Source organism: Dreissena polymorpha, chromosome 3 (genome assembly GCF_020536995.1).
Source record: "Dreissena polymorpha isolate Duluth1 chromosome 3, UMN_Dpol_1.0, whole genome shotgun sequence".
NCBI classification, from domain to species: domain Eukaryota; kingdom Metazoa; phylum Mollusca; class Bivalvia; order Myida; family Dreissenidae; genus Dreissena; species Dreissena polymorpha.
Genome location: NC_068357.1, coordinates 104,018,351 through 104,038,267, shown reverse-complemented (window position 1 = coordinate 104,038,267; position 19,917 = coordinate 104,018,351). Strand labels below are relative to the sequence as shown.

The following is a 19,917-nucleotide window of genomic DNA, read 5'->3' as shown; positions in this document are numbered from 1 at the left end:
GATCCTCATGCATGGAGGGATAAAGGCAATGAATATTTCAATCCACTTTTCAAATTATTCCATCTGCACTCTCTTGAAAACAGCTTTATTTATTGGCAACGTCAATGGAGTTAAGGTTATTTACTCAACACTATCAAAAGACTATGCTGTAAATAAATGTAAGTGTTTATGTACCTTCCTGTTGTATGCTTGAAATACAGTTAAAATATGTTGGCAGAATTAATTTTAAGAAAATTTTGTTGGCACGAAATAAGATAGACCTGTCCGAAAGAAACATCTATGAAAACAATGACTTATTCTTACGATATATTTATCCGTCACGACCAGTAAATTCCAAAATTATTCCTCATTTCTTACTTTGCGCGGCTGCATTTCAACTTTGCATTAATCCACTATTTAAACACATTTTAAATCGAAAACTGCCTATCCGAAGCACAGGCGCTCGATGGCAATGTTTTTTTCATTGCATTTTAAAAAAAATATTTTTTAGTTACCCGTTGTGTATTATAATCTTTTTTAAGAAGACGTTTTGACGGAAGATTTTTATTGATTTAGTATGTGTATGCATTATAATAAACAACGGGTAACTAAAAAAAACAACAAAAAACAACAACAACAAAACAACAACATTGCAATGAAGCGCATGTGATCCGAAGGTAAAGCCTCGTCATTTCTGATGATGACCGAGTGAGGCATATGTAAAACACAACCTTGAACTGTATGACGTCAAATGAAATAATCGAATTATTGTGTCGATGCCGAATGAACAAGACATATTGTTTTCAATGTTATTTTTATTTATTTAAGTATGTGTGATTTGTTTATGCAATAATAGCGAAAATACACACTTTCTCGGACATGATCATCTGCGGGCGCTCTCAAAATCGATTGTTTCAGCGCCCGCAGATGATCATGCCCTCGAAAACGTGTATTATCCTTATATTGTTACCATAATCGACATCCAATTTGGTGGAGCATGTAAATCATATGATATTTAAAAGACGTGCACCTATTTGCTGTATATCATCTTTTGGAAATCTTAATTTTTATTAAGGGCTTATCTGTTTCAGATAATATATTTTTTTACGTTTTCACCACAAACTAATCAAGAAAACAAGTTACCCAAGTTTCTTAAAGTTTTGTGTACATCTATAAACATTATACATGTGTGAACAAAGAGGAATTTAAAGTTTTGACCAGGCAATTGTACACACCAAATATTGAAGCCTTGTTCTTTGTGGTTTTAGAGGAGAAGCTTTTTTAAGTTTTAAAACCTATCTTTTGCTCTGGTGACATTCATATGCAATCGACCGGAACGATGTGAACAAATAAGAAAAAGGATCCCCAAAGATAAATCATAACGGTATCCTAAAAGCTTCCAATGAGCACTATGTCCTTAATTCTCTCCATGAGTACTATTTGCTCAGATTAGTAAAAAACACACCTAGCGGAAAGCAAATGCAAAATATATTGGGTCGGCTGTATTCCAATTAGTCTTTTCATATACTAGTATAGGGCTAATATTACGCATGTTATCATCAAAATAAATATGCACGTGCAAAACGTTTGTTATGACTTATTGCTATTGAAATATCTTATGGCATATACAAATAATTGTACATGTATTCGCAAAAGTATGAAGCACACTAGTCCACATAAACATTTAAAGAAAAACAAAACATGCTTTTTATATGTTTACTTAGTTGTTAAAACGTTTGCGATACAATTATGCTTTGTATATCTAGATTGTTATATCATTTCAACACGGTCTTCTTGCTGTAGAAGTGTCTCAAACCCCTATCCTGTGATGCGTGAGTCTATGATCTGGAGCTTGGGTTAGCCGAGGGAGCACTGCTGTAACAGAGGGATAAACGATTGGGGCATTACGCTGTGATGGACAAACTAATAGTATTTTTACAGACTCATTTACAGTTCAATAACGGACATTGACACCGATTGTCATAGGCAATAGAAGTTGTGATTGACAATTAAAATAATGGACACATACACTTAGATAATCAGATGATGACGAATCCTTAAGAGAATCCACCTAAAATTGCTTAAAACTGACAAATATGGATATTGACGATGCTGGGCACTGAAAACAGTTGTTATTTACACAGATATGGGCATTTATTGACATGGACAATAACGGACACTCAATTGATTAACGATGTCGCTGTTGGACAAAATAAATAATTTTCACTGAAAATCATGAGCAATTTTGATGCTGGGAAATATCAATGGTTTGCACAAGCAATGATAAACAATGCCAATGTTGGATAATATAAATGGTAGACACTGCCACAGATCACAATGATGAACGATACCAATGTTTGAATACATCAATTTGAGACCATGATGATGATGAGCAATGTTAATGTTGGAAAATAGAAATTATGGCCACTAAAAGTGATGCCAATGATGATCACATACAGTGATGGACAATATCAAAGATGGCTGATGACTGTGATGGGCAATATCAAAGATGGCTGATGACTGTGACGGGCAATATCAAAGATGGCTGATGACTGTGATGGGCAATATCAAAGATGGCTGATGACTGTGATGGGCAATATCAAAGATGGCTGATGACTGTGATGGGCAATATCAAAGATGGCTGATGACTGTGATGGTCAATATCAAAGATGGCTGATGACTGTGATGGGCAATATCAAAGATGGCTGATGACTGTGATGGGCAATATCAAAGATGGCTGATGAATGTGATGGGCAATATCAAAGATGGCTGATGACTGTGATGGGCAATATCAAAGATGGCTGATGACTGTGATGGGCAATATCAAAGATGGCTGATGACTGTGATGGGCAATATCAAAGATTGCTGATGACTGTGATGGGCAATATCAAAGATTGATGATGACTGTGATGGGCAATATCAAAGATGGCTGATGACTGTGATGGGCAATATCAAAGATGGCTGATGACTGTGATGGGCAATTTCAATGATCTGCAATGACAAGATGACCGACGCTGATGCTGGTTACTTTTGTGTGGCGGCCATGTTGCTAGGGACCATGTCAAGCATTGTCATCAGTCGCTGTAGCGCAGACAGGGTGGTTTCCATCGCTGAAAATACACACGAATCAGTTATTTGTGCCATAGGAAATATAATCACTTATGGCGTACTTCCATAATGTCAGTATCTATCAAGGGAATACTTCAAACCCGCATTCGTTTGTCAATGTTTGTTGCTATCGCTAAGCTTATTTATTTGCAACATATGAAGTAGTAGCCTTTAAGCCACATTGAATGCACGAGTTCCAGGTACAAACATAAAAAAATACTTACGTATGCATATTCATTCATTGACTCAATTTGTTTTTAATTTTTGTTTTACGAACCGCCAAGAGATCGCACGGTCACACATTCCATTTATCTATATTTTTCTATCGGATAAAAATATACCTAAATTAATAGAGACACGCATACGCATATGATTAGATTGTTCATAGGTTAGAAAAAAGGCCTGATACATTCATTTTTGAAAGAAATATATGCGTATATATTCATCACCTGTTAATTCGGGTTTGTCAGCTCCACCATGAGTACTAACGCTTCCTTCTCCTGAAATTGTTTTTTTAATATAAACATACTATCTCTTCATGTGACGCATTCAACTTTTTCACAAAAACATGATGAATTTATTTTAAATTGAATTTGGTATCAGTATTAAAATATGTTTAAACATTTCAGTTAAATATTCATTTTTAAAGGCTTTTGGCAATTATCATATAATAGTCATATTCTACAGGTGCCTGTTCACAGATTTTGGCATGTATTAAAGTTTGTCATTTATGCTATATATTTATAAATCTAAACATTGGATCTAAAAATATCCAGTAAAAAAAGCAAGAATAAAATAAGTTTGTCATTAAATGCTTTATATTGATAAATGTAAACATTGGATCTAAAAAGATCCAGTAAAAAAAAACAAGAATAAAATAAAAGAACGAAAAAAAGTAACCCTCAACTGGACTAGAATCACTGACCTTGGAGTAAAAGTCTATCGCTTAGACCACTCGGTCAGCCGTAGAAATACATTGAGTGATGCATTTTATACTTTATATAAGCAATCCTCGTCGTATCACAAAATATAACGACAACAACAGCACTCTCAAAATTATGCAATCGTTTCGCGTTGCAACGCTTTATAATTTCAGGTTTTTAAATCGTCAAAAGATGCATATTACAGATATTTTAGAGCATGGTAAATGTTCAGTATTACTGTTTCCTCACAAATGTCATAATTTCAACAAAAATTTACGAATCTGAAACAATTATTTTATAATTTTGTCAATTGACCAAACCATGAAAATGCCCCTTAAGGTGGACAGTAAAAGCTAGGTCCAATGTCTGATATACAGAACAAGTCTGATGTACAGGTCCATAGCAGTTGACGGCAAATCCGAGGTTCAGGTGGATCACAGTGTTCAGTGAAGGACAAATCCGATGTTCAGGTATATATCAGTTGAGGACAAGTCCGAGGTGCAGGGATATAGCAGTTGAGGACAAGTCCAGTGTGCACTTTGTGTACAGTTAAGGACGTGTCTGATGTGCTGTCAAATACCTATGAAAGACACGTCCGATGTACAGGTAGATAGTAGTAAACAGTGAATGACAGGTCGATGTGCAGGTAAATACCGGGGATGGAAAAGTCCGATGTACAGGTAGATAACAACGATGGGCAAGTCTGATGTACAGGTATATACAAAGATAGACAAGTCCGATGTAAAGGTAAAAACAGCGATTGACCAGTCCAATGTACAATATTGTGGTTGTCAGGTACATTGGGCAAAATGATAAACGATATAAAACATATACATGAACTACTTTATTATATCCTCACATCCACTCGTTCAATGCATTGATTGATTTTCATGTCTATATTTTATTGTTCATTTTTTTTTGTACGTTCGTGCATAAGCGGGTTTCGAATATTTTGCATTGGCATTCAATGCATTGATTGCCTAAAATCTATCTTTACAAGCAATGCGCATGTATATTAAGTCACGTGGTTTATGCAGGTTTAAAGAGGTTACCATGATTGACCGGCTGTCTTGACTGCCCCGCGCTGCTACCTGCCTCGGCTGCACTCTCTGCAAACAATTACGGTACATGTCACGAAGAAATCTAGATGATAATTCTGTAGAAGAAACCCTGCAATTTATTTCTAAGTTCATATAATAGTTCTCCGCTAATATAATTAGTGCCTGCAATAGATACATGAAACAATGCATACATTTAGGGAACAAAACTTGAAGGACAATGTTAATGTTAATTCTTGAGAAGAAACCCTGTAATTTATTTGTAAGTACATATAATAGTTCTTCGATAATATAATTAGTGCCTGCGATTGATACACGAACCAATGCATACATTTAAGGAACAACACTTGAAGGACAATATGCAGTTTATAAATACAATTATTTGTAAAGAAAACATGTTTTAATTTTACATCCGCAAGTATAATCCGATTAAACATTACATTACAATGAATAGAATCTTAGGATTTCCATCGTCGTTATATATGGAAATATTCCATCAATTCCAACGAAATTATACAACATCTATCAAAACACTTCTTAAATAATTGAAACTGGACAAAATCCATTCACTGTATCAATTAGACAAAAATTCATTTAAATTATCATTAAAGACCAAGACACACACTCGAGAAATTTAAGAGAACAAATATGTCGATTAATATATATGCTCAAACACAAGTTATCATACATTAGTAAAATTCAAACAAAACCTATCATACTTAATTATAGAATCAAACACAGTTAAGAATAGAATTGTAATACCACATCTGTCGCCTATACCACAGGTGGTAAGCGTGTGGCTATGATATTAATTAGTGAAAACATCATTTTGAATGATAAATTATCATATTATATCGAAAAATCAACTTTTCTGAAAAAAAAATTTCACTATCAAATATATATATATAACAAGGTATCCAACTCGAAATCATCCGACAACGGGGTGCATCGTTTTGAACAGCCATTACTTCATCAATTTTTCAGCGATTTTCATGAACCCGGTCTTATTCAACGCAAAAATGAATTTCCTTTCTGGAAATGTATATATCTTGTTATATTTCTACACATGCGGGGTCAAATTTTAAGAAATAACGCGATACACAATTCGCTTCACCCAGTTAACATCGATACGGTCTGATCGATGTTAACTGGGTCACGCGAGTTGTGTATCGTGTTATTTCTTAAAAGATGACCCAGTATTTGTAAAATATTGCAAGACATATACATTTCCAGAAAGGAAATTCATTTCTGCGTTGAATAAGACCAAGATCGTGAAAATCGCTGCAAAATTGATGAAGTAATGGCTGTTCAAAACGATGCACCCCGTTTTCGGATGATTTCGAGTTGGATACATTGTTATATATGTATTTGATAGTGAGATTGTTTTTCTTCAGAAAAATTGATATCTCGTTATTATATGAAAATTCATCATTCAAAATGATGTTTTCACTAATTAATATCATAGCCACACGCTAAACACCTGTGGCCTATACGTGGGCAAACGCGCGTATCAAAGGCATATACATTCTTCTCCATATACACGTTTAGTCGTTACGTAGAGCACACATTACTTGTATGCAGCGCACAACACAATGACTGCTTCGTCGGTAATCAAAAATAATAATTATGTGACTGATATTCACAATTATTTCTAAATATATATTCATATGGCAACTATTTTACTAATGATATAACAGTGTGTTTATAAATTACAGACAGACGAACACGCACATAGTCGGCTATTACAGATGTCTTCATTCGATGAACATGCTTTGAGACGGCATGCATATACGGGGTTACATCGAATACAACAAAATAAAGCATAACCCATATTGAACAAGATGTGTTTGTGAAACACAATGTCCCCCTATATGATGTTTGACATTGTAGGATGACCTTGACCTTGTGAAGGATGACCTTGACCTTTCACCACTCAAAATGTGCAGCTCCATGAGATACACATGCATGCCAAATATCAAGTTGCTATCTTCAATATTGCAAAAGTATTCATAAAATAAGCGATTTGGGCCACATATATTTGACCTCTGACCTTAAAGGATGACCTTGACCTTGACATTTCACCACTCAAAATAAGCAGCTCCATGAGATGCACATGCATGCCAAATATCAAGTTTCTATCTTCAATATTGCAAAAGTATTCATAAAATGAGCGATTTTGGCCAAATATAATTGACCTCTGACCTTGAAGGATGACCTTGACCTTGACTTTTCACCACTCAAAATGTGCAGCTCCATGAGATACACATGCATGCCAAATATCAAGTTGCTATCTTCAATATTGCAAAAGTATTCATAAAATGAGCGATTTTGGCCACATATATTTAACCTCTGACCTTGAAGGATGACCTTGACCTTGACCTTTCACCACTCAAAATGTACAGCTTCATGAGATACACATGCATGCCAAATATGAAGTTGCTATCTTCAATATAGCAAAAGTTATTGCAAAATGTTAAAGTTGGCGCAAATAGACAGACCAACAGACCAACAGACCAACAGACAGACCAACAGACAGGGCAAAAACAATATGTCCCCCACTACTATAGTGGGGGACATAAAAATGATTTTCTTTTAGAATATTGATAGGTTTTATTCCTATAACAACACGAACTAAACAAATCCATCCGAACGAAGTACCGGTATGCATTTCAGACGTATTTATAACTGCACATCAACGTCTTCAGTGTGTGTTTTATAGGTTAATTATTGAAACCATGGTCAACGAAGCAATTAGCCATTAAAAGATAGACGGCTCGGAGCAACCTGACAATTTTAATGTTGAGAAGCTGAATAAATGTCATTGAACTTGGTAAAGGTATTTTTTTTAAATCAAGTACTCTGTGAAAAACAAATATTGGAGTGTAACGCCCTTACAATATGTGCAGATCGATTGTATAAGGAAATTGTCTAAAACGTTTCTTTAATTGAGATGTTATGTTCCTGGGGATTTACGCAGAAACGATAAGTTTCTTTAAAATGCCCAATATGTAATCTAAGGATAAGAGCTTCCTGAAAATATATCGCAACGACATGACGACGTGACGGCCTGTGCCCGTCCAGCCTAGAGACATGCTGCTTTATTAGTTTCATCAAATTATGATAATACGGATCCGAGATTTCAAGCGGAAACGAATACTTATTCAAAATGAAATACATCCTGGAAAATAATTGGAGGGAAATTTTCTGAACAATATGCGCGTGTCAAATCAATAACGAAACTGCATATAAAGTCAGGCATTTTAATGTCTAAGATTCCCACAAAAATAAAAAGAATATTGTCATTAAAAAGCAACAACTCCACGAACAATCATTGAAGCGGAACGACCAAACAAAATTCGCATGTTCACCATTTAGAGATTCTTCTTGACGTGCCCTCTATCAGATACATTCAGATGTAAATTGAAAGTATTAAAGCAAATGTATGGGATGATCATCGCACAACCAGATTACCTGGCCACTTCTCTGCCCAATCCCCGGACCAGTCGCCTCCCGCATCCGTTTTACCTGAATAGATACGTTATATTGAATCATCCGTTCGGAGCGTCTATAACGTGTGATGCTGACAATAATACGAATGCTAGTACAATATTCCAATATCGTTATACGACACATACATGTACATGTAATATACAACCCAGAATAGGCCGTTGCACGTACCTGGCCACTCTCCTTTCCAGTTGTTCTCGTTGACGCCAAAAGGAACCATGCCTGTTCCGAGCGAACCTGGTCCTCCTGTGGCTTGAAACGACCCGGCTTTGTTCTGATTGTTCGAGTAACTGTGAGCTCCAGTGTTTCTAGATGATCCACTTGATGTTCCGTCAGCATCTGTCAGCCCGGAACCTGTCCAATCGCGATCCATGCTGGTCATTTGTCCATACCCGAGCATACCCGGCACCCCAGCGTACTGAGGCTGGAAGTTGCCGCTCATGTTCCTAACTGCGTCTCCCACTGAACCTTGGTCTTGTTTGTCTGAACCTTTCATGCCCGGAAAGCCGCTATACACCGGCTCGTTAATGATTGTTTCAGACGCATTCTTTATATTTTGTGGGATATATTGAGATTCTATATTTCCGGTTATTTCTGGTTTCACTTCATTTAGTGAAAATTGCGCACCTATCCCTAACATTCCTGGTTGGCCACTGTAGTGCGTTTCAGGAAACATGTAACTGGCATTTAAGTTGAGACCTTCAAATATACCTTCTGGGAGTGACTGGGAAACTATTCCATGTATTTGCTGATCCGCAGATATTGACGGTCTGCTTGATAATGGATTTTCATTGGCGTTACTTTCGGCGTTTCCAAAACTGTCCTTATTTCCTACTTGAGAGGGTTGGGTGGGAGAGCTAACACTGCCGACGTCTACCGTGGCGGTCCGGGTATTGGAGGAGTAGTTGGGCGAGTGGTCCAAAGATTCGGCATTGATCTCACTGGGGATGAAGGACGGGTCGCTCATGAATTGTGAACCCTTTGGGCTATACCCGGAACCTTCAACAAAACAGTGTGTGTGCGTGCGTGTATGCGTCTGTGTATATAAATAGCATAGACACAGGGGTATAGTAAATATAGTTATAAACTATTTCATCCCGATGATTGTGAAGGCTAATTTGACTATACAACAAAACATGTCTGTAATATTTATTTATTTTATACCGAATAAACATGCTGATCTTTCTAGAACAAATCAGGCGTACGTGCAGATTTTATTTAAAAGACAAGCGCTCATCAACAATAAGTTTTAATAAGCGAATAAGCGCCCACCGATTAATCGCTTAAACAGAATTTTCGGAAAACTCGAGTTACAATTTTAGCTTCCCCCCTCCCCCGCACGGGTATATGAAACAGTCATATCGAGATATGTTGCGTTCCAGCTTCATAGCATATTAATTTTATGCAGAAATGGGTATATGACAATTTGAGATGGGAAAGTAAAGTGTGGTAAAATAAAAGTTACTACAGCACTTTCACTTTTATATGAAATTAAAAATAGTCAAAGAACACTTATTAGAAACATTATTTATGAAGAAATTTAAATAACTGTACAATTATTATTTAATCAAAAGTTGTGTGCAATGTCCTTACCAGCATACAAATAGGCAAAATTGTCCGGGTCGTACGGGGGCGTGTCCACTCCATTGCCTGAGGTATAATCCTTGTTGTTACCTACAACGGTATTTGTATATAAGAGGATGTTCCATACGAACTATCTACAACGGCATTGGTCTATCAGCGGATGTTCTATACGAACTATCTACAACGGAATTGGGATATCAGCGGATGTTCCATACGAACTATCTACACCGGCATTGGTATATCAGCGGATGTTCCGTTCGAACTATCTACAATGGCATTGGTCTATCAGCGGATTTTCCATACGAACTATCTATAACGGCATTGTTCTATCAGCGGATGTTCCATACGCACTACCAATAGCGAACGGAATTGGTATATAAGCGGATGTTCCATACGAACTACCTTTAACGGAATTTGTTTTATCAGCGGATGTTCCATGCGAATTATCTACAACGGTATTGGTCTATCAACGGATTTTCCATAAGAACTATCTACAACGGCATTGGTCTATCATCGGATGTTCCATACGAACTATCTACAACGGCATTGGTCTATCAGCGGATGTTCCATACGAACTATCTACAACGGCATTGGTCTATCAGCGGATGTTCCATACGAACTACCTATCACGAATGGAATTGGTATATCAGCGGATGTCCCATACGAACTACCTATAACGGCATTGATATATCAGCGGATGTTCCATACGCACTATCTATAACGAACGGAATCGGTATATCAGCGGATGCTCCATACGAACTACCTATAACGAACGGCAATGGTTTATCTGCGGATGTTCCATACGAACTACTATCTACAACGGAATTGGTATATCAGCGGATGTTCCATACCAACTATCTACAACGGCATTGGTATATCAGAGGATGTTCCGTACGAACTATCTACAACGGCATTGGTCTATCAGCGGATGTTCCATACGAACTATCTACAACGGAATTGGTCTATCAGCGGACTATACGCACTATCTATAACGGCATTGTTCTATCAGCGGATGTTCCAAACGCACTACCAATAGCGAATTGGTATATCAGCGGATGTTCCATACGAACTATCTACAGCGGCATTGGTCTATCAGCGGATATTCCATTAGAACTACTTATAATGGCATTGGTCTATCAGCGGATGTTCCATACTAACTATCTTTAACGACATTGGTCTATCAGCGGATGTTCTATACGCACTACCTTCAACGGCATTGTTTTATAAGCGGATGTTCCATACGCACTACCTGTAACGAACGGCATTGGTCTATCAGCGGATGTTCAATACGAACTATCTGCAACCGTATTGGTATATTAGTTTATTTTCCATAGAAGTATCTATAACGGTATTGGTATATTTTTAGTGTATTGTCCATACAAACTACGTTTTGGTAAATTGACAAAATTTAAAAACATTGTTTCAGATTCGCAAATTTTCGTTGTAGCTATGATTATTGTGAGGAAACAGTAATACTTAACATATACCATGCTCTAAAATTTCTATTATATGCATCATTTAACGATTTAAAAACCTGACAATTATTAAAGCATTGAAACGCGAACGATTGAATAATTTGGAGAGTTCTGTTGTTGTAGTTATATTTTTTGATCCTACGAGAATTTCTCATATAAAGTATAAAATACATCACTCTTTGTGTGAGCACGGACGGCCGAGTGGTCTAAGCGATATAATTTTACTCCTGGGGTCAGTGGTTCGAACCCAGTTGAGGGTTACTTTTTTCTTTCTTTTATTTTATTCTTGTTTTTTTACTGAAGCTTTTTAGATCCAATATACACATTTATCAATATAAATCATTTAATGACAAAAGTTAATACAGGCCAAAATCTGTGAAAATGGGACTTTAAATCCAGTTGTCAATCATTTTTGTATTATTTTTAATGTACGTTACACTTTTTCAACGTTCGATAGATATCATTAAAATGTGCTCAAATGATCATATCTTGGAATTAACTTGAGTTAGCAGCACACACATTGGCCAATAACTGGTGTGTTTTATTTTGTTCTCCTCATAATCTACTATCATATAAACAATATGATAGTGTTATATAAAAGTTCTTGGCATTTGTGTCGTCCTCCCTTGACTTGGTTAAACAATGATTGCCAGCCGACAATGTATCATATAATAGATATACGACCCCATAAAACGCGTATATATTTTAACAAATATAAACGCGTTTGTAACATATTTAATATTTTGTATCGATCAATTTCAAGCATTTATAATAATGCTATGTTTGTACAAACAATATCAAGAAAATAACGTTATATATACAGAAGCTCTTTCAAAAACTAAGGACACACAAAACCCTGATAAATATGTGTCCAAACTTCAAGTCTATTGTGACATGTTAGTAACAGTTATAGGTGGTTGAAAAACACAAAGTATGTACATAAATATACTTATACCATACGAAACGATTGTGAGCATGCATCGTCATATTAGAGAAATGTGTGGAGCAATAAAACACAGGGGTGGGATTTAAATATTACGGAAAGCGGCATGCCAATTATTGCTTTAAATATATATAATGTAAAAAGATGACCTTAAATTAAATATGTATTTAAAGGGGCCTTTTAACAGATTTTGGCATGTATTGACGTGTGTCATTTAATGCTAAATATTGATAAATTGAAACATTTGACCTACACATCTCCAGTAAAAAAACAAGAATACAATTAAAAAAAGAAAAAAGTAACCCTTAACTGGACTCGAACGACTGACCCCTGTAGTCCTCGATGTAAAAGTTTCCCGCTTAGACCACTCGACCATCCGTGCTCATGCTAAGTACTGCTAGTATTTTTTACTTTATATAAGCAATCCTCGTAGTTTCACAAAATATAACGACAACAACAGAACTGTCCAAATTATTCAATTGTTTCGCGTTGCAACGCTTTATAATTTTCAGGCTTTCAAATCGTCAAAAGATGCATATACTGGATATTTTAGAGCATGGTGAATGTTCAGTATTACTGTTTCCTCACAAATATCATAACTAAAACGAAAATTTGCGAATCTGAAACAACTTTTTTCAATTTTGTCAATTTACCAAAACGTGAAAAGGCCCCTTTAAAAGCCCATAAACACTCAAAATCAACGAATTTTTCGTACAGTTTGACTAATAAAGTTAACACAAAAAATCAATGCAATAACAACGCTAGATGTCGTCTGGTATCATAAATTGAACACGATACAAAATGCTCTTTTTTGGTTTTTGCAAGACAATATATTTAAAACATGTTCATGTACCATTTTAGTGTTCGTGTATCGTATGAATAGATATCGTTGCAGGAAATTAAAATGGAAGATATTGTGCCACACAAAATAAAAACGAGTATTTGTACCGCCATGCCTAAATGAAGGTTATCAGCGGCATATGTCCCAGAGGGGACTACAGGCGAGGATGAGTTGAGACTATCAAAATACCTCACTTTATTTTGAAAATGGTATGCGGAAAACTCGTTTGTAATAACTTTGCACACCTATGAGAAGGTGTGTGACGCACATCATCTGCGCTCAAAGTGGTATATGGAGCTAAAACATTTAAAGGGGCCTTTTCACGTTTTGGTAAATTTACAAAATTTGAAAAAGTTGTTACAGATTCGCACATTTTCGTTTGAGTTATGATAGTTGTGAGGGAACAGTAATACTGAACATTTACCATGCTCTAAAAGGCCATAATATGCATCTTTTGACGATTTAAAAACCTGAAAATTAAAGCGTTGCAACGCGAAACGATTGAATAAAAGAGTTTTGTTGTTTTCGTTGTATTTTATGAAACTACTAGGACTGCTTATATAAAGTATAAAATACATCCATCACTGTACGAGGACGGATGGCCGAGTGGTCAATTGGTAGACTTTTTACTCCAGGGGTCAGTGGTTCGAGCCCTGTTGCGGGTTACTTTTATTTCTTTTTATTTTATTCTTGATTTTTTTTCTGGAGCTTTTTAGACAAAATGTTTACATTTATCAATATATTAAAAGCATTTAATGAAAAACTTCAAAACATGCCAAAATCTTTGAAAAGGCCCATTAAATGTAGCAATTATCAATATAAAGACTGTCTCATAGTTAATTTCTATCATGCATTGAAGGATTTCAAAATAACTTAGAGTCGATGTTAAGTTTAATGAGACGGTGTGAACAGCAAAAACGGATGACTACCTTCAAAGTAACGTTCAGGAGAGAGATAAAAGGTTAATTCTACACGTGTCTTAGTTAAAGCAAAGTTCGGAAAACGTTTACACAATGTTGGTAACCAGGCTATAGCTACAGGGTTGCTTTAAACAGAGGTATGTTTGGGCGCAAATCTGCATCAATTTTCCATAATTATGCTCGTAAGGTCTGTGGCTGTCGAAATTGTGACGTTTGATAATGATAATTCTTTATCCAAATGTGGATATATGATATATAGATATGTGGCTCATTTTTCTAACACTATATATGAACAAAATGGCTGCAGGATTCATAGATTATTATCAAGAACTATGAGGTCAAACATAAACATTACAAAAATACTTACATGAATCACGGCTGCTTTAAGTATCTAACAGATATTCACTTAATTGCAACATATGATCAGAAACATTAAATAGCTGTTGTACAGATGTCATGTCTCTGAAGTCATAGTTGTCGCAATTCAGAGAGCCAGTAAATGCAACGTTTCTAACATTTTGTAAATATCCCATAAAGTTTACTGGATGCATAAATACCTGTACTAAATAAAAAGCTATGTGTAATTGTTCGGAAATAAAGAATATACATGTATCATTAAACATTATACTTTATTTGATTGAACTTGTAAAATATGTTCCAGCATAAAACCGAATCATGAATACATATACTAATTCAAGCTTGACAGTATGCATGTCATTTATATATTCAAAAGGATTTTGTTTCAGTAAGTTGAGCTATCATGTCCATCAATCACAGGGATAAGGCCTGACGCTGTCCACGAAATACAGTATGGCTCTAATAGTCATCGTATATGAAAGATGATGCAATTGCCATCAGTTTAATAGAAAACAAGAATAACGAAATATATATGAACATGCTAGTGTTTTTTTTCCTTTTTCAATGATTTTATTCATGTCGTAATATATGTATATGCATCAATTTACAAAGACATGTACATGTAAATACAGTCAAGTTACCATTAACGGATCATTGCCAATAGCGGATCACTTTGATGTTCAAAAATGCGTATCACGATTAATAGTTATCGTTTTTAGATGATACTTTGCAAACAGCATATTCAATGCATTTTCTTGAAAACGCGATATTGTAATCAGAATCGGACACCTCTTTGGCAACAATTTTGAAATGTTTTGCTGACATGTACGTACGACTTTGTTTACTTCCGTATCGTTTCGAGAACGTGGTTGGACATTTAGCGCGGCCACATTTTATAATTAGGTTGGTAAGTAAGAAGTATGCAGATATTTAAAAGCCATTTAGTAGCCTTTCTGCCTGCACAACACCATATCAGTTTTGTTGCGTTTTTAAAGATGTTGCACCACAGTAAAGGGAATGAAGAATTAGGGCAATAGCGGATCAACGTGTCAAGTTTACATGAGTTAAAGGGGCTGTCTAAACGTTTGAAAAGCCATCTTATTTTGTTACTGACATTAAAATTACGTGTTAAAGTTGTAAGAAACTTGTAAAATCTTATTTAATGGAGACTGTTTTGAAAATAAGAGCTTACTGTGTATGGTACATATAAACATAATTGTGGTTAACCTACACTGTTTATTCATAAATTAATAAAGACCAGTATTGCATGTATACAACAGTTGTTTGTATATCCGATTTCCATGTAGGCCTACTTATTAAACTTTTCAACAGCATCAACATCAACTGTTAAACTTAAAAATATGGCCAAAAAACAAACTCTTCTTTGGTTGTTGGCATAAAATGTTAGTGGTTAGTGGTATATGTTTCTGCCACATTTTCAAAGAGATTAAATTGAAACTTCAAAAATGTAATCACCATGAATTGTAGATGTGAAGGACACTTCGCATTACAACAAATTATTGAGTTATTTGTCCTTGAACAGGGCTAAGAAGTTTAAGGGTATAATTCATGTTTTACAAAGCTATTAATATTGATTATTAAAAGTATACATGCATGTATTTGTCAGGTAGCCAATGCAGTGGCTGAGGGGTGCAGCCACCAGTCACTCAAGAAATTTCCACCTACATCAAGGCATTCCAGCAACTAACATGATTGACTATTAATTTATTTAAGGTTACCATGTTTATGAAATTAACCCCCCCTGTCTCTGACTCTTACTTTCTTATTGACCGGAAGTATACAAACCATGTAGATAAGAGTGCGTGTCATGTGTTGATCCCTTACATTTATTAATGTAATATCTATTTGCATTTACTGATCACAGATTAAAAAATGCATTTGAAATTGAAAGATATTGCTGGCTTAATGTAAGGCATATTCCAGGCACATTGTATGGCTGCTTTTTTAGAATATTAGACTTTGGACTATATGTATGCGATTGTTACAGGGGAGCCTTGTCTAAGCTTCCCACCATGGCCTACCCTACATGAGACATTGCCATACCTCGTTGATATGGTGTTGTTGATGATGCAGAAAGCACTTTTGCCAGTCTAAGTGAAGCACGTTCCGATATGTTTGAGGGTATGTGTAACATATACATAACATTAGTACTTATATAATTGCCCTTTAATATTTGAAATTCTTAGATATTTACACTTATTTATGGTGTATGCAATTTTTCGTAGATAATTACAATCATTTTTATTGCAACCTTTAGTATAGAATTTTACCAACAAAAAAATTAGACCAAGACTGTAATTAAAACCTTTCAAGCATCAGTATCAAAATTATTTGTGAACCCGTGTCTTTCAAAGAGCCTAATTACTGTGCAACATTTTAATAAGTCATACATGTAAGTCTTCTATCATTTGAAGCTTTCAGTTTTCTGTTCAACTGAGTCATTCAAGTTTAGTCATTATAACATTTAAGACTTTTAATAAGTCATAACTCTTGTGTAAATGTATTATTTGAAATTATGTTACTTTTCAAGATCAGTCATTCAATTTTATTAATTGTAACATGTGCATGTTTCAATCAGTCATCATTTTAATATATTATATGATCAATGTTTTTGATGATGTAATGCTATTTTACATTGATACTATTGTATCTTGTGATGTTATTTGATGTTCTTGTGTTCAATTGGTTTCGTTTTGCTTTGCTTACTTATAGTTTACTGTTGTCTATGATTAATTTTAATTAATTGTGGCCCATTGATTTTATATATCGGTACATATATTAAACTGTATGCAAATCTTGTTCATGTTTCCAATAAATGATCTCAATGATCTCTACACGTTTTTTTTGTGCTGTATATTAAATATTGATGATAAGATATGATTAGACATTATCATGTTTTATAAAATATCCATATATGTTAGATCTATTGACAGCTTTAAACAAATAATCCACAGTCAAACAATATATATTTCCCTAAATTAGCTAGCCTGTTGAAAAACCCACTTATCTGCTGCTAAAATAAAGCTGACCTATTGATAATCATTTTAAAATCACATAGCAAAGCGATTGTTATAAATGGAATGAAAATACCATTGGTGACTACAATGGGCCAGGTTAAAATGGTTAGTAGCGTTTTTTCAGTGAAGTGCAGACTTTGCTATGTCTATTTCCACGGCGTGCAAAATCTAAAATACTATATAAAACCCAGCATAATCACTGTTTATAAGCATATCAACTTTATACAATGTTTAAATCACGGTATACAACTAAAAGTTAAATGTTTTGACCGTTCAAATAGCGTTTGAGATGCCCCCAAGTGGTTTTGATCACGTGATCTGTTATGGCTACAACTGATCCGTTAATGCATCAATTCTACTGTGAAAAAACGTGCCACAAAAAGATATTGTCTGCCTTTTAAAACATAATTTTTGCTTGAACAGTAAGCAAAGGTAATATTTTATTAAACTGAGGTAATAGAAGTATCACAACATGTTTTGTTTTTCACCAGCACAACTTTATTAAGCTAATGAGCCGGTAATGGTAACTCGACTGTACTTATTTTACCATATGTCCTGTGTTGTACCAGTGTTATAACTACTAAAACACGAACTGATTTATTATATGACTCCTTCGTCGTTTTTAACACATTTTACTTTACTTAAATACCTACTTTACAACTTATTTTGTATAACATAAGTTATTCTTACCAAAAAGTTTTCAGATTTACAAGTACCTTTTAACTATGATTACTGTGTTCAAATAACACAGTATTGTATAATGTAAGATTTGCTAGTTGTATTAATAATGTACATTATGAACAAAAATGTGACTTTAAACACAGAGTGCATTTTTACAACACAATCAATTGTAATTTTGATTGCAGTATGCAAAATACAAATATAATATTAATCAAGAAACACAATTTGCAATTTTCATACAAAATGATGGTTGCTTAGTAAAAAAGCAGTTTTTTATGCAATTATCATTTACATATAAAATGGGAGTTGCTAGGTTAACAACAGTTATTATTGTATACATGAAATTATAAATTACATATTAGTCTTATAACTGTCCCAAAAATTCCTTTATTTGATTCAATTGTTGTGTTTGAATAAACATTGAAAGCAAATCTAAGGGAAGCCTTAAATCCCTAAAATTTGGGATAACTTTTTTCCTTTTGCATTCAAAATGAACTTTTTTACTTCCATGAAAAGCACAACGTATTTGTCATTTAACGGTGCATTTGTGTCACCTTAAAGTAACATTTTGCAGTTTCTAACTATTTGTATATTTGCATTTTTTATATGAGTGTACTATATACTCTTCTAGTGATAAAAATATTTTATTTTCAGACTGAATTTATTTTCGGAACGGATTGTTATGTGGCTTTTCTTATATAAAGGACCCTTTTCACATATTTTGGCATGTATTGAAGTGTGGCATTAAATGCTTCTTATTGATAAATGTTAACATTTGATCTTAAAAGCTCCAGTAAAAACAAGAATATAATTAAAGAAATAAAAAAGTAACCCTCAACTGGGCTCGAACCAATGACCCCTGGAGTAAAAGTATACCGCTTAGACCACTCGGCCATCCGTGCTCATATAATAAGTGATGTATATAAGTGATATATATAAGCAATGCTCGTAGTATCACAAAATATTACGACAACTTCAGAACTCTCCAAATTATTCAATCGTTTCGCATTGCAGCGCTTTATAATGTTCAGGTTTTTAAATCGTCAAAAGATGCACATAATGGATATTTTCGAGCATGGTTAGTGTTCAGTATGACTGTTTCCTCATAAATATAATAACTACAACGAAAATAAGCGAATCTGAAACATTTTTTTAATTTTGTCAATTTACCCAAACGTGAAAAAACCTCTTTAATAGCTATAAATAAACGTTGTTGTGGGAACAAGCTCATCGCTGCGTGAATCATACAATTACTGCACATCAAGTCCGTAACTTCAAATATACAAAATATCAAAATAAAACTACACCAGGTATAACGTTCCTTTTCAATGCTTGAAATTATTGTGGTATGCTGTATTTCACTTACGGCATGATACATTTCTTAAAAAAAAATGCTTATTCCAAATATAAAAATCAACCTATACAAATGTTTAGTCCAAAATTAAAACCTTAATTTGACATATATCTAATTTGTTCTTGTTCTTTGTGCTATTAAAGAAATCA

At 34.6% G+C, this 19,917-nt stretch overlaps 1 protein-coding gene across 4 annotated transcripts in view; it reads right to left on the bottom strand.

Annotated features, from left to right (window-relative positions):
* Positions 1-1,681: 1,681 nt before the first annotated feature.
* Positions 1,682-19,917, bottom strand: part of LOC127872892 (uncharacterized transmembrane protein DDB_G0289901-like) — a 51,198-nt gene continuing 32,962 nt past the window's right edge. For 3 of the 4 annotated variants that reach the window (XM_052416380.1, XM_052416382.1, XM_052416383.1), the window contains 7 exons: positions 10,169-10,249; positions 8,747-9,574; positions 8,540-8,593; positions 5,063-5,119; positions 3,537-3,587; positions 3,008-3,089; positions 1,682-1,854 (listed from right to left, as the gene is read on the bottom strand). In XM_052416380.1, coding sequence (XP_052272340.1) covers positions 1,818-1,854; positions 3,008-3,089; positions 3,537-3,587; positions 5,063-5,119; positions 8,540-8,593; positions 8,747-9,574; positions 10,169-10,249 — 1,190 coding nt within the window. In that variant the 3' untranslated portion in view covers positions 1,682-1,817. The remainder of the gene's footprint in view (positions 1,855-3,007; positions 3,090-3,536; positions 3,588-5,062; positions 5,120-8,539; positions 8,594-8,746; positions 9,575-10,168; positions 10,250-19,917) is intronic. The other variant, XM_052416381.1, reaches the window with a different exon arrangement.